Source organism: Electrophorus electricus, unplaced genomic scaffold (assembly GCF_041902795.1).
Source record: "Electrophorus electricus isolate QZ-2024a unplaced genomic scaffold, ASM4190279v1 Scaffold172, whole genome shotgun sequence".
Taxonomy (NCBI): domain Eukaryota; kingdom Metazoa; phylum Chordata; class Actinopteri; order Gymnotiformes; family Gymnotidae; genus Electrophorus; species Electrophorus electricus.
Window position 1 is genome coordinate 23,552 of NW_027658453.1, and position 22,054 is coordinate 45,605.

The 22,054-nt window shown below is 38.3% G+C and overlaps 1 protein-coding gene and 1 long non-coding RNA gene across 2 annotated transcripts; one reads left to right on the forward strand and one right to left on the reverse strand.

The window, feature by feature from the left end:
* Nucleotides 1–364: 364 nt before the first annotated feature.
* LOC118240474 (TOG array regulator of axonemal microtubules protein 1-like) lies at nt 365–9,790 on the reverse strand. The gene is made up of 15 exons (XM_081708887.1): nt 8,697–9,790; nt 8,113–8,176; nt 6,626–6,757; nt 6,041–6,375; nt 5,817–5,829; nt 5,491–5,658; nt 5,038–5,208; nt 4,730–4,942; nt 3,155–3,272; nt 2,831–2,936; nt 2,294–2,529; nt 1,753–1,911; nt 1,300–1,426; nt 714–826; nt 365–512 (listed from the first exon to the last, which is right to left on the reverse strand). Exons 1-15 carry the CDS (start codon nt 9,729–9,731, stop codon nt 365–367), a joined length of 3,138 nt encoding a protein of 1,045 aa, XP_081565013.1. The 5' UTR covers nt 9,732–9,790.
* Nucleotides 9,791–20,599: 10,809 nt separating this feature from the next.
* On the forward strand, nt 20,600–21,792 carry LOC145655094 (uncharacterized). The gene is made up of 3 exons (XR_014121269.1): nt 20,600–21,093; nt 21,445–21,521; nt 21,669–21,792. It is a non-coding gene; the product is annotated as an uncharacterized LOC145655094 (long non-coding RNA).
* The last annotated feature ends 262 nt before the right edge of the window (nt 21,793–22,054 follow it).

The following is a 22,054-nucleotide window of genomic DNA, read 5'->3' on the forward strand; positions in this document are numbered from 1 at the left end:
TATACACAACATCTTAGCAAAGTCTGCACAGGCTCAACTCCATTATCCTTGTTGATAATATGGCTACAACCATATTTACTTGCTAAACTCCACCTGTCCTCCAGCACTAATGCACCTCAAATGACAGCAGCTTGTGGGCATCATAACTCTAAGCATAACTCATAACACATCAAACAGAATTGGCAAAGCACTTCTCAGCATCTCTGCAGACAGCAAGTGTTGAATATATCAGATTGGCTTCCTAGAGTGCTGCTGAGATCATTCTGTTCTGATTCTGAGTTCAGCTTCATGCCATAAGTCAGTGACCCCTTGTGTGCTCACAGTCTGTTTAAATAGCACCTTGGCAATAAGTGTCACAGAACGCTCATCTCCCGCGAGTCATGCGGTTTGGCCCGCCACGTACAGTTGGGAGGATCCCACACCTGGACCTTGTCCTGTCTGTGTATTTAAGCTGTTTGATGTACTTGGTCTTGTCTGCAATGCTGTGGACCTGTGCTTTGCTGGCATCTTTGCTGAACACACACAACAAGAGAGAAAATGTAAGGATTGGTTTATTGTAATAAAAAGAAATTGAATGTGGTTACAATAAATTTAAAACAACAACAACAACAACAACAACAACAACAACAACATAATCACCATCAAAAAGTAGAAAGATTAAAGCAGTTTCAATAGGAACTCATGTTTTTTGCTTTGATTGTTTAAAAATTCACCTGCTGACAATCTGAGGTTGACGGTTTATAGAGGAGGCATACCTCATTCCACCGCAAGGGATATAGCGCCTGCCTCGAGCTGAAGGGGTATCCTGAGGCTTCTCACCCGGGACCTAAATCCACATCAGCATCACTGGGTGATGACTCTCCAGATAATGAAGACCAAATGTTCTTTCATACTTTGTTTCTAACTACTGGGTCTGGGACTGCACTGTGCAATATCTATACCTTACTGTAAATACAATATTTGAACTATTATAATGGGAGATCACAAACTATTTACTAGGAGACAACTGTATTGCCTCATCTTTTTGTACACTGACATCTTTAATATATGATTTTGGCTTAATATATTTGTTGTATATACATACTGCTGTGTACAATGTGTGGTGCCTTGCACTGCTCTGTACTTTAGTATTTGTTTAAAACATTTGTCTACCTTGTCAGCTCTGAGGTGGGTTTCACTAATACTGTGAATAAGTTTAGTGAATAAGCTTTGTTTAGTCAGTAAGCTTACAGCATAGTGGCTGAATGGAATTAAAAATCCTAATCATATATACAAATAGACACTGTGCTGAATTGTCACCTTGGATTTCAGAGTGAGGACAGTGGCCCTGATGGTGGGCAGGTCTTTGGTAGGGATGTACTTTTCCACCATCTTATCAAAGTCGTGATGAGACGACAGGAACAGTAGCATGCGGCGACCAAAGTACCTGAGACAAATAACAGCCCCGTTCCCATGAGAGAACCATGAGGGAGGAACTTAAGGGTGACTCACAGCACACCAACAAATTGTACCAGTCTACTACATTTACTACAATTAAGCAGAGTCCAATATTTATTAGTATATTTATTTTACCAGGACACAATTCCAGTTGCCAAGACACTCTGTGTCTAAAAAACTTCTATTACTCTACAATTTAGCTGCATTTGCTGACTTCAGAGTGTCATAGTTAGGAGACTAAAAGAATAAACCAAAAGATTACTATCTGGGCATGTGAAAAGCTTTGATAGTTTTCCATCTGATCCTGGTACCAACCTGGTTTCTTGGGAAGAGTCTTGCGCCAATTTGGAGACTGCAGGTAGAATTCGATTAGTCACACCTTTTGTCCCAGACAATAAGCGGTCAGCGCCAATCTTTTCTATCAAAGTAGCCAAATGCTGAGAAGTGCACTTTCTTACTGCAGCATTCAAATGACTTTTGAGGAGAACACAAACGAGAAAAGAGAAGGAAATATTTAAAGGCACTCAAAAAAGTATGACATAATAACAAATATGTAGTAATCTAGTCAATGTATACAGTGCAATGTTTAACTCTTTCATCTTTAAAGTAACTTAATACACTTATCTATGAACTAAAGGCATAATCAAATTATCCTATTCTATTTGATGGCTTTAAAAAAAATCTTTAAGAGGATAAATCAACAAAAATACTGTCCAATGCCAAAAAACATTTCGAAACACCAAAGGATAAGTGAAAATAATAGCAAACAGCAGCCAAAGCGCTCTCATTTGTTGGCCTCTTGACTGCTGCAGCTAGATGAAAGCTATAGCTGAAAGCTAACTGCAAGTTAACTGACCCGAGTCCTCCAGTGAGAAGAGCGTTCATGCTTCGGGTGGGGGTGCAGTTCTGCACCATGCAGTCCAGGGCTGTGTCCACATCCTGCCTAATAAAAGCATTGGACTCTCCTGCTTTGTGGAGGAGGACCTTGGCTGTAGCTTTCACCTCCTGGTCCATACTTTTCTGCAGGCCAGAGTACAACTCTCCCAAGGTCACCACCGCCACGCGTGACACTCCAGAGCGTAGGTTCTGAACCTGGGGGAAGGAAGACATTCCAGCTTGTGTTATGCCAAGAAATGGCTTCATCACTCATTATTACAGTTAAATATGGCATCTAAAATGCCCTTAGATGAAAATTATTTTTATAATAATTTCAAGCATTATACTAACTTTACTGAAAGATCTGTGTAGTTTTTGGCAGCAATGTCTCAATAACATAGGCTGATGGTGTATGACAAAAAATTTAATGGTATTATAGGTTAATTTTAGGAATCAGACAGATTCACAGGAAGTTACAAGGAGTCAGACGCAATAGTGAGCAGATATAGTCACTTACCTCTTGATTAAGAACAAGGCAGACATCATGAAGCCTACTACTAAGCACATCAGAGTGATACCGTGCTAAACTACGCATGAGTATCAGGCCATCAATCTTCTTCTCCCTGTATGAAAATATTGGACAAACACAAACTGTAAAAGTAGGTTATCATAACTGAAAAAAGATTATGAAAGAGGGGACAAAAGGAAAAAAGTGATAGTGATAAAATCACTTTACTAATTTCTAAGCATATGTATCATATATGCAGAAAATCATAAATTACTAAACTGTTTTACTTGACCCTAGCCAAATGCGTCATAATTTTACAGGTATGAGATTTACCAGTCATCAGAGCTAAGCAGTCTGAAGCTCTGAGTGACAGCAAGGTCCGGTTTAGAGAACGGCCGCAAAGCCAGCTGCTCATGGGGATTCTTCCTGGGGGTTCCTGGTGTGAGTTCATCTAAAGAGGAATACCGCACCACAAACAAACTGACTACTTATTTTAGGGCTACCAGTTCAACTTTGTTTCAAATCAACTTGACTGCAAAACATAACATTATTCAAGATGGCCAACTACATTTAATGGCCTTGCACAGTATTTTTTCTCCTTACTCAAAATGTTGTATTAGCTGGAAGTATGTGATTATCTTCATACTTCTGCTTCAGTTCAGTAGTTATTGGGCATTGTAGAGTGCATAAAACAACCTCTAATTGTTTTATTTTTTCTATACCGCCTAACTTCTATTTAGGACTTACACTTTATGTGGTGTTATCTTTGATGTCACAGATAACACTAATTGACTATAGGGAATCATAAGCTATGTAATATTGCATATACATGAACTGTGAAATCAACTGACCCTACTACACTTCAATCACTGCACATAGCTCTTTTCAAGGAACAGAGATGACATGTACATACAAATGCTCAGTTTTTGTATACAAACGGGAAAAGGGTTACTCTACATTTTATTCCAGAAAACAAGACCAAATCAAGGTTGCTCAAATTTCTTTCTGGGGTCTAAGTGACACCCAATACAAGAGTTTGTAGCAAGCATTTTACTGTGAAATAATTTGCAAACTGAGCTCAATACAGCTCTAGATTTGCCTGCCGACTATAACTGAAACACAACACCTTTCCCCACACTTACTGGAGGTAATATTGATAAGTTAGTAAGTCTTTGATATTAATTAACAGCCATTGTTTTCATTCGACACTTTATTCAATACCGTAGCAAGTAATGGAAAATATAACAAAACGTTAGTACATGCAAACGTTTGCTAATTTTGTGCAATTTGGGTCAACAAATGTATTTTTTATAACGTTATGATACACCAACACTATTTGAAATTGCCACCAGTCTCTGCCTGTCCCATGTTTAGCTCTCTCCGTGCGTAGTCAAAGCCTGTTAGCTAGACCTGATTAACCAGCCGAATATACGCTAGTTAGCTAACGTTCCTTAATAGCTTTAATGTAAACATGATCAATATGTAATAAATGCACAGATGATATTGCTATAAATGTATTCTTAAAATACGAACTGTGGTGTCCTCTAATTGATTAGTCTATTTAAACACAGCAAGGATTCTGCTGTTGACCAAAATCCCTAATAGCTTTTCACACAGAGGCTGTCAATGAATCCTCTGAGGTCCACGCCCAAACAGCAGAATGGTAAAAGGACAACACTCTTTTTAATGTCGTTTTATGGTTTAAAAAAATGATAGTAGGAAGGTGACTGGAATATTTAACATTCTTTGGAATATATATGGTTGTTTTTTTTTTTTTTTTTTGCATTTTTAAACAAACAACTGTGCAGGGCCTTTAAAACACAATTGTGTGATACAGCGTTTAGAGCAAATCTATTTACTCAAGAGCAGTGACCATGCATGAAGCGCAGAATAACAGGTGACACTCACCAGAGCAGTTTGAAAGGGGTGGACATGCTCTGTTCAGACTGGGGGCTTGTTGGCGTCGTGGCAGCATGCGTCTGGAAGGAGCCGTGGGAGGGCTGGGACGAATGAAACTTTTGACCAGGCTTCTGGGTGCGTGTGTGCTGTTGGGGCTCGAGGGCAAATCATCCAGGAGTTCAGCCTTCGTGGATGCTAGAACACTACCGTTGCGCTGCAAATCTGATGGGAAGGAGATTAACAGGCTATGGTGACTACAGAGCTTCCATGAGTCTCAGTAAGCACGAGGAGGAGCATTCATTGAGGTCAACCGTTACCTTTCAGAGATGCCGTGTCGTCTGAGCCCACGTCAAATGCCATGTGTCTAAAGTTCTGCTTCAATCGTTGCATGTTCTGCCACTCCCCCTGTATAGGCGGAACTTCTTGCTGCTCCAGACGATGTTGATGCATCTTAACCCTTGCAAACCTAAACGGCTTTACCCTCTCCAACAAATACACATACATGAATAACCACATAGCATCTCTATTCAAGACTGTCAATCAGAACCTGGAGGACCGGACTGAAATTATGCAACGTAGGAGTCAATTTGCATTAAAATCTTATCAAATCGTTATTTTATCAAAAATTTTACTGTCAAACTGGCAACAAAGTCATTCCATATCAACAGCACATTCAAAAACCACTGCTGAAGTTAGGAAAGATTAAAGTAAAGGGAATCAATAAATATTAGCAGATTGTTCAATAAAACAAAATAAACATTGTCTCACCGCTGCTTTTTCTGGCTCAGTGCTTTCTTCCGAATCCATATGGCCAGCTGAAACAGCATGGCCATACACCCCAATCAGTGGCTCCCTGGGGGGTTTTCTTACCAACTCCTCCTGTTCTGGGGACAGAGTCACTCCAGGGTAGCAGGGAGCACCAGTGAAGCCAAAAACTCCTGTCATGGTGGTAAAAAAGTGTCAGTTTAAGGCAAAGCCACATCAACCTCTGTGTACTTCACATATGGAGAAACACACCAGTCAAAAGTGAAGGCAGCTGCATTACAATCACAGTAAACAGTTTACATTTTCATCCTGTAATTGGCATCCTTGTTACCAACTATCAAGTTCTTACTCAAAATGTGATTAGATATCACAAAGATATAACAAAGAATAACTGAAAGCAAGACATCCATTCCAGATTAAGTAGAGCTCATGTAAATGTGTGACCCAACAATGATTCAGTTTCTTTTTTTTTTTTAATTGAATCCTGAAATCTTACATTTCAATACAATTTGATATTTCAGTATGATTCATTTTTAATTCTGACACTGCTAAATACTGAAGAGCCAAAAATGCTTTGGCAGTTTCCCACTGAACAAAGACACATTTTCTAAGCAATGTAGCTATGCCCTCACCTGTTTTATCCCCCCATGAGCTGGGGTCCCTGTGACGAGGGATCGTATCTCGCTTGTTGGGCCATGTATTGGACATGGACAGTGAGGAGTTTGCATGGCATCTACGAGGCAGGGTGGGAGTCAGCTGCACTCCCGGAAGAGTGGCCAGAGGGTAGGAGGGCAGCAGAAAAGACCCGGGGGGGGGTGGATTGGAAGGAACTGAAAAGGTGCGCTCTACACTGGGGTTACCAGACAGCAAGCGGTTGGCTTTGGGCAAACCTGTATGGAAAAGAGCATCTATTCTCAAGAGAATCTTCCATGACTATTCATTTGGCAGCAAATAATGTTCAGTAGCTCCTTTCATTTGACACTCAGTGAGTGAAGTTTATGGTCAAGTGATGCCTTGATTCCAATTATTCTATTTAGCAATATTTTACAACAAAACAAATCTATTGCAAAAATTATGCAAATGTGCTATTTTCTACATTTTGTATATATAAATAAAGTAAAATCAACATCAACAAGTCACCTCTGTCAGAATCACTGAGATTAGCTGCTTTTAAAATATCTGGGTCCGCACCAAGGCTACCGCTTCGACAAAGTCTACCCACTGTCTCTCTTTTCCATCCTGGAGCATCGGGCTGGAAAGGCTCTACTGAATCTGGAGAATGAAACAGAAACAGGAAACTTGAGGACAATTTGAAGCATCAGCTCAGCATATGTAACTAATAGGCACACATCAGACTACAAATGCATACCAAAAAACAACTAAGCGGTAAACAAAAAGTGAGCAATAGCAATTTAGATTTTATAACTAAAGACTTTAACATAATTTTAAGAAAACTTAATCATATGGTTACATTGTTTACAGGAGACCTCTGTAGGCTCTTCTTGGATTTGAACAGTGCAGGTGGGATCTTTTATCAACAGACTGCAATAAAAGATTCAAGTCTAGTCTTGCCTGCAGTCTTATATTGTCAATGCCAACTAAAATAGGACTTGGTAAAAATCACAAATTCCTTACATCACACAGACCGCTGCAGCACACCAGAGCTCAACACTGGCCTTGTTTCACCCAGCATATTAAAGAAGCCATGTTATATAGATGATTGCGTTTGCAGCCATCTAGATGTGGTATCAGAAGCCAGCAAAGCAACATGACAATGTTTTGTTTGTTTGTTGGGGCGGGTTAAAATAATGACAAAGTGACAACTATAATCAATATACATGTATAGCCAGTATTATACTAAGCTTCTATATCAATGGTAGGAAGCATTATCATCCTAGGCTAAACAAAACTGCCCAACAAATAATGTGTTTCACCGTAAACCCACCCTGCATGTGGGTGGTCATGGTGCCCACTCTAGTGTGCTCTACTCAGTCATCTACAAACATATCACTGCTAAAATTAGTACTGGAGCATGAAATACACTCAAATTCAGACTTCCTCTAGTGTTTCTAATAAATACTACTCCCATGTTTCATAATCCACACACTGCTACATTGTGTTAATGCTTCGGTGTGGATTTTAGGATATTTTTCATGATGCCAAATTTTTTTTCCATAAAGTACAGGAATATTGAAAAGTACTGAAGAACGCCCATATTAATAGCAGCAGTCCGAATACTGATAGAAACCCACTTCAATGTATTCCATGTACTCATACACATTTAAAACTAAACAATGAGTTAACATTTTCATTTCATGTCTTGACCTACATGTTACAAGTCTGGGTGGCATGTTCAAGGACAAATGTCCAGATAAATTAACACACACACACACACGCGCGCACGCACGCACGCACACACACACACACACTAATTAGCTAGATAATTAGCTGCTAATTTAAGGTGTGAAAATGAAAGCATGAGTAAAGGCAGAAACAGTAAAAGACACAAGAGACATGGGAATACAAATCAACATGTATTTATAGGTTGTATGTTGAAAACCTAGTAAGAAAATAGGACAAATCTAAAATAGAGGACACAAAGAGAAAACAAAGAGACATTTACTTACCAGAGTTTGTGCCACAGTTTTTCTGATTCAGCCTCAAGGAGGTAGTGAGATCTTCCACACTAAACTAAAGCAGCAACAACAAAAAACAGTCCCTTATTATTGAACATTTATAAGTAAGCATGTAGCAAACCATGATATTCCTTTTTTTAAATAGACATCTGTTCTGTTGTAGCTCAGTACACAATGCTTTCTTAACAAAAATGTACAGGACATTGTGCAATTTTATGCAACTAAATTACAATGAAAATAGTACTGAAACAGTTCAACATGAAAAATAATGGGGGTCATGTTATAAAAATGAAGTGACTCAAAACTTACACATTAGGCAAAACAGTTCAGGTCTGCAGAAGGGCAGTAATGTAAGAAGTAATGTTGATGGAAATTGGAATATGGAATAGAAAACAACTTGTAGCCTAACACAAATAAATAAGATTCACAGCTACATAAAGGAAAAAAAAGGTAAAGTAGCTTGTTGAGTTTGGAGCTGCATTCAAAATAGTACATTCTCTCATTTTTAACCTTATTTTTCCTTTTTTGTAATTCTGTGTGTGCATGTAAAATTAACTTCATGAGGTAATCACCACCTTATCGGATAACTTTGCATTTGATGCACTGCAAGGCTGCTTGTTTACTAAACATGGGAGGAAAGACCTCTCCCAGGGTAGCTTGTTTTTCGCCTTCCTAGCGCTAACTACTCTCTTGTGTGACTGGAGGCCATCTGTAAGAGAACCAAAGCTGCCGTAGCCACTCAGTCGATCCGAATCTGGTTCTGTGTGGTGGCTCTGTGCACTGTTAACTTTCCCTCCATTAATAACCCAGTTCAGGTCAGCTCCAGAGCCAAACTGAGGTATTCGCCGTTGACCAGGCTTGGGGATGACCAGTGCGTATTCCACCATACCATCTGCAGACAATCGGGGGAGAATATGTCTGGCTCTTCGTGCCTGTACTGCAGCCATAAGTCCCTCCACATCTCCAGTGAAGTCCAACCTGTCAATGGCCTTCATGAGTAGCTGTTTTTTTCCTGTGTCAAGACAGCAGTCAAAAACAGCAAAGAGCTCCAGAGCAGCATGTCGGACCCTCTTTTTATTGTCTGCAAGATAAGGAGCCACTACAGAACACAGATTGGGGATATTGAAGTCTTTTCTGGGGTGTGTGAGCATAGCAGCTGTGATGATGTTGATGACATCTTCTCTGACTCTGGAATTTTTGTGCCTTAGCTGTCCTATTACAAGTTCCAAAACTTTCTGTGGACCTACAATCCTCATGAGGTGACGAAAAATATTCATGTACTCATTCCGGGGAACAGTCCGTGTGTCCCCCAAAGTTTTGAGGGCCACACATACAATCTGTTTATAATGTCTGTCCACGGCGTAGTCCAGGTTTTGAACCAGGAGGCTGATAACCTGTAAAGTGCCATACAAGACTTTGAAGTTTGTATCATCCAGAAGTCTACGTAAAAAATTGATGAATTCCACAATACTGTCAGAGGAAACGGTTTTCAAGTCCAGCTCTGAAATAATGTTCTTCAGCTCTTCTACCCCATTTGTTCGGCTCTGGTAGTTCTCGTGATCAAGGAGTTGTTCGTGTAACTCCGGCGATATTAGCGCATAAATCATCATTGATCAGACTCATTGATCCAATCACTGATTTGGAAAAGCAATATAGCCAGTTGGCTAGCTAGCGCACTTCAGCAGCGTGTTGGATAGGTGCTATATCACCAAGTCAGTTTGTCAGGAGCTCAACTTGGAAAGAATCCGTTAGCTAACTAGCTAAGCTAGTTAACCTAGGTTAGCAATCGCAATCGCAGTAACGCTACAGTTCAAGCAACACTGTCCAGTATTGTTGACAATTAGGATATTTACAAAGACTGTGTTCTCCAACAAGAATAAAAAGCACTTTCCTCTTTTGAATTCCAGTACGATCTTGAAAGTTGGGTATATGTAAACACATAGACTTGCTCGGAATTTTCTTCTCAGACCATCGTTCATCACAGTTCATCGTCTGGAATCAAAAAAACACTATGTCAAAAAACAACTGCTTCCATGGTGACGCGAGTTCTCGTAACCGCGAAGATTCGACCTCGCGCGTGAAAATATGGGAATTGTGACCAAATATGCTTGACCGTATTGGACCATAAATTATGTTCATTCAAATGGCCTATAACGATACAACAACTCTTCTTATGTGTAGCTGTTCACAATAACGTTATTCTGCGTCCATATCTCTGTTTAAGGACATTTACATGGTATAAAATCCCAATGGATGTCTGTACTCTAAAAAAAAAAGCTCAGCAGGTTTTCTAAATTTCACTCGTATGTCCGTGGTTTGTGGGTAATTTCAAATCTTTTGCATCTTTTGCATCCACACTAAAACAATGTTATGTTCCAGGGTGTATGGAACCCTCCAGATTCCAAACTATGTTTGGTATTAAATAGAGTTATTTTGTAATTCTGAACTGTAGCTTTTTTGTAGACACCAGATGCATACATTAGTTCTGGGTCTACATAGGTTCAGAGAATCCCAAGTGAAGTTAAAGAAATATATATTTTAGTTTTAGAATTAAGCCTACAGTGAGCCAATAGTGAACTTTCCCAGATATACCTAATTTAGTGTGTCTGTGTCTTAAACAACCTGGATCTCAACACCACCAAGATGTGGAAATTATAATGTACTTCAGGAAGCATCCTCTTGCACCCTCCTCATTAGTCATTAAGAAACTGGTCAATGCAGTGGAATCCTGCAAATTCATTTCAGATGCAGGATTCTACTATTACAAAGAAAGTACAGAAGCGCAGGTATGTCTTAATCAAAAGCTTAATTACATTTTAGGCTCCACTAATGCACAGTCCAGAAACCAGCTGCAGCATATCATTGAGTGCGCTCAGAAAGTCATCTTTCTCTTTCTCTCTTTTCTCTTTCTCATTCCTTGCTGAGCTTCATCAGTCTAGAAACTTCAAAAGTTCTGCAAATCCCTTCACCTGGATGTCACTTATTTCAGAAACTCCCCAATGGAAAACACTTTAAAGCATTCAAAACCAATACTAACCAGCATCTGACCTGTTTCTTTCCCAATGGCATATCTTTGCTGAACCACAATCCTCTGCAGTCCTGATGAAAACCAGTTCAATTGAATTCAAATTTATTTCTGTAGCACCTTTTACTACATTCATTGTAACAAAACAGCTTTACTGATGTCAGAGTCTGGACCCCCCACTGAGCAAGCCAAAGGTGACATTGGCAAGGTAAAACTATGGGTGTAACAAAGAATCCTCAAGAGGAATCAAGACTTGAAGGAGGTATCTGTCCTTAAATGGTCAACACCAGACAGCACAACAACAAAATAAGCAATGAGATCAAAATATCAGTAAGAAAGGAGTCATTTAGGAGCAAATAGTGATTAGGAATTAGGAAAAACTTAGAAATGTAATTACTGCTGAAGCAATTCACACAGCCTAGTGAACTGTCATGTTTACAAAACTGTACCTTACATGTCACAAATTTTAATTCATTTTGCAAATAGAATTGTATACTGTAAAATGTTTCATTTACTTCTACATATTGTATACGTCTACATCTTGATATTTATCCCCAGTGAAATGTATATACTGCCATTTATACTGTAGTGTGCATGTTGTATTTGGGTTAGCTATTTTCTAGTCTTTCATCAATACGCTTTTGATAACAGGGCTGCTTCTAGCTGGATTTTTTGGTGGCCCATTCCCAAGTAATTAGTGACAATGACGTGTAACTCATGCAACATGGCTGTGTGTTTAACTTCTGCCCTCACTAACAAATGCACACATTTCGTCACACTACAATTTATGAAACAGCATGTTGGATAGACTAATCATGCTTTCTCATTCATGCCATGCCAAACTGGAATCTAGCATAAATATGCTCCAGTCTGATGTGCGATCAGTATAGGATAAAAATTGTACCACTCAGTTAACAGAACAGTTATGTAAATATGCTAGGCGATTGAAATATATTACATTTCTAGTTTCCAGCAGCAGTTATCATATGCCAAAGACTGTATATACATGAAAAAGATCAATAACAAAAACAAATCTTGTCTCAACATCCACAAAGAAGCTCTTACAGCCTACCACAACTAATCACACCACTACCTTATTGTGTAGTGGAACAGAGAATAAAGAGAAAGAGGCGCGTGGTATAAAGCAAATTGAATTATAAACACATACTATATAGGGAAAATGACATTTGTGACATGCACATTTTGAAATGGTAATGTGATTGGGTTGTTTTTTTTTTCTGGAGTGCTATTTAGTGCACCCTTCTCCCGGAAGTTACGCAGACAGAACCTCTTTTGTGTTTGTTTTTCCTGACAAACGCTCAAGGCTTCTGTCACTAGCGTGTTGATCTCCGCTACTGCGATACATTAGACCTCGTTGGCACATCCAAAAGGTTGAATACAGGTAATTAACATCAGTTTCGTAATATTTTCACACTGCTTGATTGTAGTAGAGCGCGCTGGACTAGTTTGTTGCTAACGTTACATAGACAGTCGGCACATCCTGGCAAAGTTTATTTTTAGCAGCAACTGTAGTTAGCTAGCGAGCTTGCGAACATTAACCACAATAGCGAGCCGTTAGCATGTCATCAAGCTAATGGTACCCGTCTAGCTAGCTACCTAGCTAGCATCATCAGGATTCAGACAGGTGATTTGATCTCGGCCATGAGCAGCTACTGTGAATGACCTTCTGATTTTTAACATTTGACTTAAGTATTATTAGATAGCTTTGTGAAGGTCAATAGCTAGGTTGAGCAAAGAACTAAGAAGTAAACGTTTTTAGCAAGATACTTAGAATGTTTATGGTTTTCTTAAAGTGCTGGTAGCTTAACAATTATTTATGGTCTCCTTGCTGTATAATCGCGTTAACTTGGTTCTATCTAGCTAACCTAGCTACGGCGGTAATAAACATTACTGTTAGCTAGCTACTTAGCTATTTTAGCCAGCTCACTCAATGTGTTAACGTTTCATCAGAAGCCAATGCGTTCTAACCGAGTAGGTACGATATTTCCGCTTGTATTTAACTTTAACGTATTAGTCGTTTTTAAAGTTGTTGGCTAACTAACTGATTCAGCCTCAAGGAGGTAGTGAGATCTTCCACACTAAACTAAAGCAGCAACAACAAAAAACAGTCCCTTATTATTGAACATTTATAAGTAAGCATGTAGCTAACCATGATATTCCTTTATTTTAAATGGACATCTGTTCTGTTGTAGCTCAGTACACAATGCTTTCTTAACAAAAATGTACAGGACATTGTGCAATTTTATGCAACTAAATTACAATGAAAATAGTACTGAAACAGTTCAACATGAAAAATAATGGGGGGGTCATGTTATAAAAATGAAGTGACTCAAAACTTACACATTAGGCAAAACAGTTCAGGTCTGCAGAAGGGCAGTAATGTAAGAAATGTAAGGCTGTAACTTTCATCTTTGGTTATATCTTAAATTTTGTCTATAAAATTTCTAGATTCCTTTGATCAGAACTTCTCAGGGGTCATTTTTTTTCACCAAGAGGTATAAAAACAAGACGGGTGTCTAATTCCACAGTGATAACATTACCCAAGACTTCATAATCTTCTCCCTTCATTAAACATTCAACACACTGTCTAACTGCCTGGTTTCCATAAGCAAAACCACACGGCCCTATTATTAGAGACATTAGAGAGATAGATTGGATAGAATTCAGTTTGAATATATTTTTCACTAAAATGCTTGTGAAACAACTCTAGAAAAGCACACACTGACCCCAGATTATTAAAAACAGTTACATATGTTTTGCACAAAACCCCACCTTTTTACTGTTTGCGTGCTTACAAAGGAGAAATAAGTCAACAGGATGCCATTGCCTCGCTGAGCTTGAAGTAAACACGCAAGGTGATTTTCAGTGGCAAGGAAGAAACAGTTCCCTAAGGTTTCAACAGCTTAATTAAGACAAACTTCACATGCAGGCACAGGGAACAGTGAGACCTTTATCACAATGTCTGCTTTGGGAATATGATAAATTATCTCTTAACGCCAAACAAGACAACCTTTCTAACAATGGAAACTAAATGTTGTAGATATGTTGCCAAGAAACATGTAGTGTTACAAACACTTTGTAGATATTTTAAAGATCATTTTAGTGTGAGTCAATGTTATAATGTTAGCTACACCATGCAAGAAAATTACTCTAAGATAGATACCTAGCTTTACCAATTCAGCTGTATGTAAAATATATTTTAAACATCTTGCACTAATGCTTGGAACATTAGGCGTTTGATTACATCTGTGTCTGCGATTTTGAAAGTGTTTTTATCTTCCCTGTTATATCTACTATAATGCCCCATGTTGTGCAGTTTACCAAAGAGTTTTGGGGTCAGCACATGTCATGAATTACTTTCAGGTGAACAAGATATGTCATACCCTTTTAACCCACTGGTCCCTTTCTGCTTCGTGGGAGGTTGTAACCAGAACAGCACACTGTCTCTCTTTTCTCTGACAACCGACCCTCTCTAGTGAATCCTTTCTATTTGTTAGGTCCTACTCTCTGACCAGTCTGTTAAATCAGGGGGGAATCTGGATATGGTGAAGACTTGAGTTTGAAGATAAAACACCTGACAGTACATTAATCCTGTCTAAAAGAATACAAAGTTTAGGTTAGGTTATTTTATTCAACTGCAATTTAGTATTTCAGGTTCTTTCATTTTTAAATCCTTCCAATACAGCTATGGGAGAAGACAGTAGGCTATTCCAAGATTTATCAATTTGGTGGTTTCACACAAATACTACAATATATTGATGGAAATTGGAATATGGAATAGAAAACAACTTGTAGCCTAACACAAATAAATAAGATTCACAGCTACATAAAGAAAAAAAAGGTAAAGTAGCTTGTTGAGTTTGGAGCTGCATTCAAAATAGTACGTTCTCTAATTTTTAACCTTATTTTTCCTTTTTTGTAATTCTGTGTGTGCATGTAAAATTAACTTCATGAGGCAATCATTCACATTATCAGATACCTTTGCATTTGATGCACTGCAAGGCTGCTTGTTTACTAAACATGGGAGGCAAGACCTCTCCCAGGGTAGCTTGTTTTTCGCCTTCCCAGCGCTAACTACTCTCTTGTGTGACTGTTCCATGCTATTACCGTCAAAGTAATAAAGTATTTGAAGGTATATTAGGTCTACGTATACAATTCTGAGATTACTTTTTGTTACGGAGTAGCTACAATAATAAAACCTAGACAGTCAGATCCAGTGCAACTGTAAGTAGCTAGTTAGCTAGCGTTAACCTAATGAACCAGGATAGATAGGTTAGCTAACGTTAGACGGTGTAAAGCCAAACACGCCATCAGTGCTGAGTGTATTTGCCTTAGCTAGCGAGCTAACTACACAGCGGCAAAAGTCATTTGCTGGCTGTAGTGTTTGTAAGTAACACAGTAGCATTTACAATGTAATATTTAAAATTATATCTTGGCTACAAAACACAGCCAGGATCCCCGTTTCGTTGATTTGGTTGGGCTGCCAAGACAACAAAATAGTCCGCTGATGCTTTCGTTAAAGCTACAGTACTCCATCTCATGTCAGTGTCTATTTAGCTGCTATTTTTTTATTAGTTTCTGATAGGATCTTTAGACTACGTCCGATGCTTTTCTTTTGTTTTCGATGCTTTTGAAATTATCTTAAATTACCAGTTCTCTTCTTTTCTATAAGTATGTTTTACATCAAATTCGGAAACGTACAGCCTTGGTGGAAAAAAAACAACAACTATCGATTATATTTTTGACGAAGATGCTACCTATGAAACTACATTCACAACGGAGCTAGTTATGTAATGTAATGCAATAAATGTAGACCTGTTTTATATAGTCCATGCAACAAAGTTACACAGAATCCTACAATTAGTCTACCTTAAGCAAATCCAAACATTGCTGTGAAAAATCACTTCAGGGATATATTAAATACGTGCCACCACCTATGGTAGACATTTGACGGTTAATAACGCCTAATAAAAATAAACATGTTTTCTTCCAGTAAATTTACATTTACGGCATTTAGCAGACGCTCTTATCCAGAGCGACTTACAAAAGTGCTTTGTCATTTTCTCATAGAATACGTCCTAGTATTCCCAGTACAGTAGGTTAGAGTCCAATATACCAATGATCTAGACTACTGTAGAAATACAGGGATCACTGTAGTAGGAAATCATGAAACGTGTGTTGGAGCCTTTCGTGAAAAAAAACATATAGCTAGGTAGAAGCATGATGCAAAGTTGACTTTGGTATTGACACCAAGAGTTATATATGCAACTAGGTAACTCGGGTTTACTCCTTTGTGCTCTATTGGCCTGTTGTTTCCATTAGGAATTACTTGACGTTTTTGTTGTAGGGTGCTATTCTCTGCTTATCCACTAGAGGGCAATAAAACGCATTTATTCTGAATGAGCCACACTTGACCAATTCGTCAACTAAATGAAATGTGGGTCATGCAAATTTCGCACGTCTGCCTTTCTTGACTTTACACTGGGCGTTTCTGAAATGGCTGTCAAACACAATAGACTTCCTCCGCAACTAGTATTTAATAAGTTATTAAGAGCATGCAGCAGATAGAAGATTTCAGCAAATAGAGGATATTGGTAAAATAAAACCTAAATAAGAGAAAAAAGGAATAGACCAGTGCCAAACCCCAAAAGCCTGTTTTATTTAGCAATCAGAGTAGTTAGAATTTTTTAGGTGCTTTTGTCAAATGCTTGGTTTTAGAGTTAAAGAGTTAATTAATAATTATGCCCTGTGGAAGTTTGTGAGAAGCAGTTTATTTGGGCCTTTCTGAAACTATAAAATCAAGCATTGTACAAGAACCACCTATACCTCAGTTGAATTTCTATCAGTTTACATACTCTCTCTCAGACATATCAAACATCATTTCAAACTGGACTTCCATCGCTAAGCCCAGATCTTTCTCAGGACCAAATCAGTTACATCTACCACTCAATCACTTAGAAGCATATCTTTCAGAAATTAAACTCTGGATGAAACACAACTTTCTTATGTTAAATAGCAACAAGACCGAGCTTATCATAGGCTCAAAATCAATCCTGAGTAAAACTGGTTCTTTCACTCTAACCACTGATGATATAGCTATGTCCCCTTCCCCTGGTTAGAAACCTGGGTGTTATCCTCAGTGCAATTCTTTCATTTGTACATTGTACATTGTGTATATAATCATAATATACATATATTGTACATACATTGTTAATATATTTTGTACATACATAGAAAATATATATTTATCTGTATATATATTTTTTTTCTCTATGCACCCCTGGTTCTCTTCCTCAGTTTGGACAGAGCACTCTCCACCATTTCACTGCGTGTTATACTGTGTATGACTATGTATGTGACGAATAAACCGAACTTGAACTTGAACTTGGCACCCATGTTCATGCTACTGTTAAGATGTACTTCTTTCACCTGTAATATTACTAAAATCCAAAATCCGTCTGCTAATAAATCTCTCATTCATGCTTTCATCTCTAGCCTCTCAGACTACTGAAACACTGTCCTTGCAGGCATTAGCCCTTCTCTCCTTCACAAGCTTCAGATGGGTCAGAAATCTGCTGCCTGTCTTCTCATTCAATCCCAGGTACACCAGCACATTACACCCATCCTCCAGGATTTTCACTGGCTTCCTGTTAAGTACCACATTCATTTCAAATCTTCCTTTTCAAATACAAAGCTCTCCATCGTCCAACACCTAAACTATCTGATCTTCTTGACTACAAACCCAATCGCTCTATCAGATCTTCTTCTGCCGGGCTCCTTACTGTTCTACACCCAACCTTCATAGCTTTGTTGATCAGGCATTATTATTATTATTATTATTATTATTATTATTATTATTATTATTATTATTTTAACATCATCATCATTACCATCACCATTGGAGCATTACCTTATGTCTTAGCAGTGTCTCAAGAAAGCAGAGATGCTTAAACGCATGCAGAGGAATAAGGATAAAAGGCACAAATAAAGTGAAAACCAGAAACAGACTTAGTTCATTATTTCCATTTACTCAGAAATAATGAAATAAGAAATAATGTACAATTGTACTGATTGCAATCCCACAGTTGTTTACCAACAATTATGTACATACTGTACTTTATACTGGTGTGATTCCTTCATTCACACTGTATTTGGGCAGAGAGCTAATGAAACATAATAAAGTGAGGAACACTAGCAAACACTGAGTCAAGTATAAAAAAAAAATGGTATGTTAAAAAAAATTCCTAGTTATGATTTCACTTTATTTTTTTATGGTTGATGCATCTTCATAAGTGCATTACTGACAAGCTTTAGTCAGAGAGGACATAAATATCTTGGTGACTTTGTCCAAGTCTTGGTGTGTTTCATAGAGAAAGCTTTGTTTTCAACATGGCTACATGTTGGCTACTATACTGAAAAAGCTTACAATGCCTCCAGAATACATGGCTCCAGTATTCATTTGAATGTTATAGCAAAGGGGATATTAAATTAGAGAAAATGTATAACTGAATATTACTGTTTTGGATTATATAATTATTTAACGTTTGAACCCTGAATACAACATAAATTATACAGCAGTTACAAAAAAAGTCAAATGGGCTAGTTGATGTCCTGTGGAGACAAGAGCTGAATAAACATGAATTAAGTGATCATTTCCTGAAGTCATCCAGCACTACTTACTTGCATGCATTGCTCCTCCCTTACAAACACAGAGCTGAAAGGCAAAATCTGGATGTAAAAACCTGTTTCTGGTGCCTGTATAAAATGTTTGGGAAATGTCTGTGTGCGTTTGCATGGCCTTAATTTTGCCTATTAGAAATGCTACACTATAATGGCCTATAATGCTATTAATCAATGTCAGACTATATAAATGTATTGTTCCATTAGTGCAATTCTTAAGCAATGTCATAACTATAAATACTTCATTGTATGTAGTAGGCAAATGAATAAATGAAGTACATCATTGGTGAGTAGTTATTGTGGAAACCAAATTTGTATTTTTATGTGATTAATGAGCAGCCCTTTTATTTTTATATATATATATATATATATATATATATATATATATATATATATAATTGTCTAGTGTGCATTGTCTTTAACATTCCTAACATATCCTCATTAAAACTGCATTTTGAAGTTAGTATCAAATAAATGCTTGAAATTAACTACTATTAATGTATATTGTACACATTCAAAGTTACTCATTTAAGTGTGTTCTGATAAATAAAAAATCATGATGACTATAAATAATATTTTATAATGAGATGATGCACCATCATGATTGCACACTTTGGATAGCAGAGTGGTGCAAAGAATACTGTTTTTCATATTTGTATGATACCTGTGGACTAGTTAGAAAGAACTACTTTGATCACTGAGTAAAGAATTATTTAAAAATGTCTTGTACACCACATATCTGTTTGCCACTATAAATGATTTAATTCCATATTCTAGCCTCCCCCTCTTGTCCCAGTGGAGTTATAATGTTTCATAATAAGTTACAATGGGAGCAGACTCTGACAACAGCACACTCTGAGCATGTATACATCTACAAGATCCTGATTACTGGTAAAAATCAGTTTGTCAATAAGTGAACTGAAGTGTTCACATGCACAATAATAATAATGTGATTATGTAAAAAAGGACAAAAAAGCATATGAAAAACAAACAAACAAACAAATTGCTATATGGGATCAGTGAAATCGGGGGAATTCTCTACAATGGACCTGATCTTAAAACCTTGTCCTCTTTGCCCGGCTGCAGAACAAGAGAGCCCATATTCCACTTACACTGACATAAAAAAAAAAAAATAGAAATCTGATAAAGCTGTTCATTTGCCCAGATTAATTAATTAATTAATCTGGGTTTTGCTTTGTGCGATGTAGAGCCGAACACTGATAAACGTTTACGTGACATTTTACATAGGAGTCTTATTTCCCTTTGCAGGGGTAAATGCACTCAGTGGCATTTGCAGTAAAGCACTGAATTACATTCAAAATAGACATGATTTATAGAAGCAAGCATTTCAGTTTGCTCAGAAAGTCCCCTGGATCCAGTCAAATGTTGTGCTCCAGCGGAGTACCAGGACAGAAGTGATCTTTGTCTAGTCTCTCACTCATCTGTGTGTCGATCGGAGGAGCCTCCTTACAGCAGAAGTATTGCTTCCAGAGCCGCTGGAACGCCGTGCGGAACTTCTTGATGCGGAATGCATACACGATGGAGTTGACGGCGGAGTTGCCGTGGGTGAGCAGGATGGCGATGTAGAGAAGGAACATGGGCTTCTCGCAACCAGGGCTGAAGAGTGTGATGCAGTTCAGGATGTGCAGTGGGAGCCAGCTGGCGGCAAACAGCACAAGCGCAAGCGACTTGGCTAGCTTCAGCTCCTTGTTGTAGTACTTGCTGGGGTCGCCATGGCCCACACCGACCTTCTTGTTCAGTTGCTTGTGTGATGGAAAATATTATTTGATCATGTATTATCATGTGATTCATATGTAATGATTCATATATAATCATGTTAATCCTTTCCATCATATAATCCTATATGAATGGTTTAGTCTGCAACTGACTATAAAAGACAACTCCCAGTACACAGTTAACATGTAAAATGAAAAGTTATTTACTGATCTAACTTAAGCTAAATAGCAACTAAATCTTTTGAACATACAGTATTCTATTTATTATGCACATATGGTAATTCTATCCTGACTCATGAAAATGTGGAATTCTGAATTGTGTAACGTTTGTAAGAAATTGTAGTGACTTTGCTATATCCTCTTCCTCAGAGCTGTTCACAACGGAAGCATCTCACCTGCGGACTCTCGGGGTTCTCGATCAGGTGTTCTTCCAGAAGAGGAGGAACCTTTTGACCGTCGAAGAACTTTCCGGTATCTTCCCCAACCTGCCCCAGGTCTACAGTCTTCATGGTCAGTCTCTCTGTGTGCGAGCGTATGTGTGTGCGTGCAAATCCGCTCCATTTGTCTTAGTGTGTTTTCAAACCTACATTTCTGAAGCCTACTTGGTGTCTAAATCATAATCAAGATTAAAGAAGTGTAAAACCCACCCAAACTGGGAATTTAATGACAGAACAATATCAGCTATCGGCACCATGCCATTACTGTGAGCAGGTATGGACTGGAGGCTGTACATGTTGTTTCTGCGGTGGCCTTCATGACAAGTAGAGTTCTGTTGCCCACTGACACAACTTTCTAACAAACCACATATACACTGGCTCGCTTAAACAGATTCTGTTTTGTGGTGTTGCATTTGTGTTTCAGTGAATCTATGTGAGTCCATGAAGAGGCTGAGGGACTCTTCTATAGTTCAAGGCATCGGAGACATCATGGTGTCTAGAGTGAGCTGGCTAGTGTTACTCCCTTTCTAGTTCACATCATCTTTTGGTGCTGTCTAAAATGAAGGGGTTGTTCTGTGTAGTGTGGGATATACTTGTTGCTTTACTTGATATGTCAGTAGCTCATGTGTTTGTGTGTGTGCGTGTTAGTTTGAAGACGCTGCAGGAGAGGAGTTCCAGGAGCAGGTGTCTCACCTGTGCAGTCAGCAGAGTCAGGCACTGGAGCTCATTAAAAATAAACGCAAAGACCCACGTTTCACGCACCTTATACAGGTAACACTTTTTAGAGGTATAAAGCCTTTGGACAAACCTACAAACACTAGAGCTTCTGCCATATTTGTTAGTGGGCTGGGTTGTGAATTGGTTGACCCATATTTTGAATTGGAGACTATCCAGTCTTTTATATTTGACTTTTATTGCAGCACATAACTTCTAGTGATGCTGTTTTAGGTATAAATTGGTGTTGCAGTCAACAGAATCCACATTTGGACTTGGATGTCCTTGGCTCATTCGTGTGTGTGTGTGTGTGTGTGTTA

Bases quoted from the DNA above. Each gene is read 5' to 3' on its own strand.
- LOC118240474 (XM_081708887.1), bottom strand. From the start codon at position 9,731: ATGATGATTTATGCGCTAATATCGCCGGAGTTACACGAACAACTCCTT. The intron at 2,937-3,154 runs GTAAATCTCATA...ATTTTCATACAG, and splicing joins CTGCTTAGCTCTGATGACTG to GGAGAAGAAGATTGATGGCC. The intron at 1,427-1,752 runs GTTGGTACCAGG...TATTTGTCTCAG, and splicing joins GACTCTTCCCAAGAAACCAG to GTACTTTGGTCGCCGCATGC.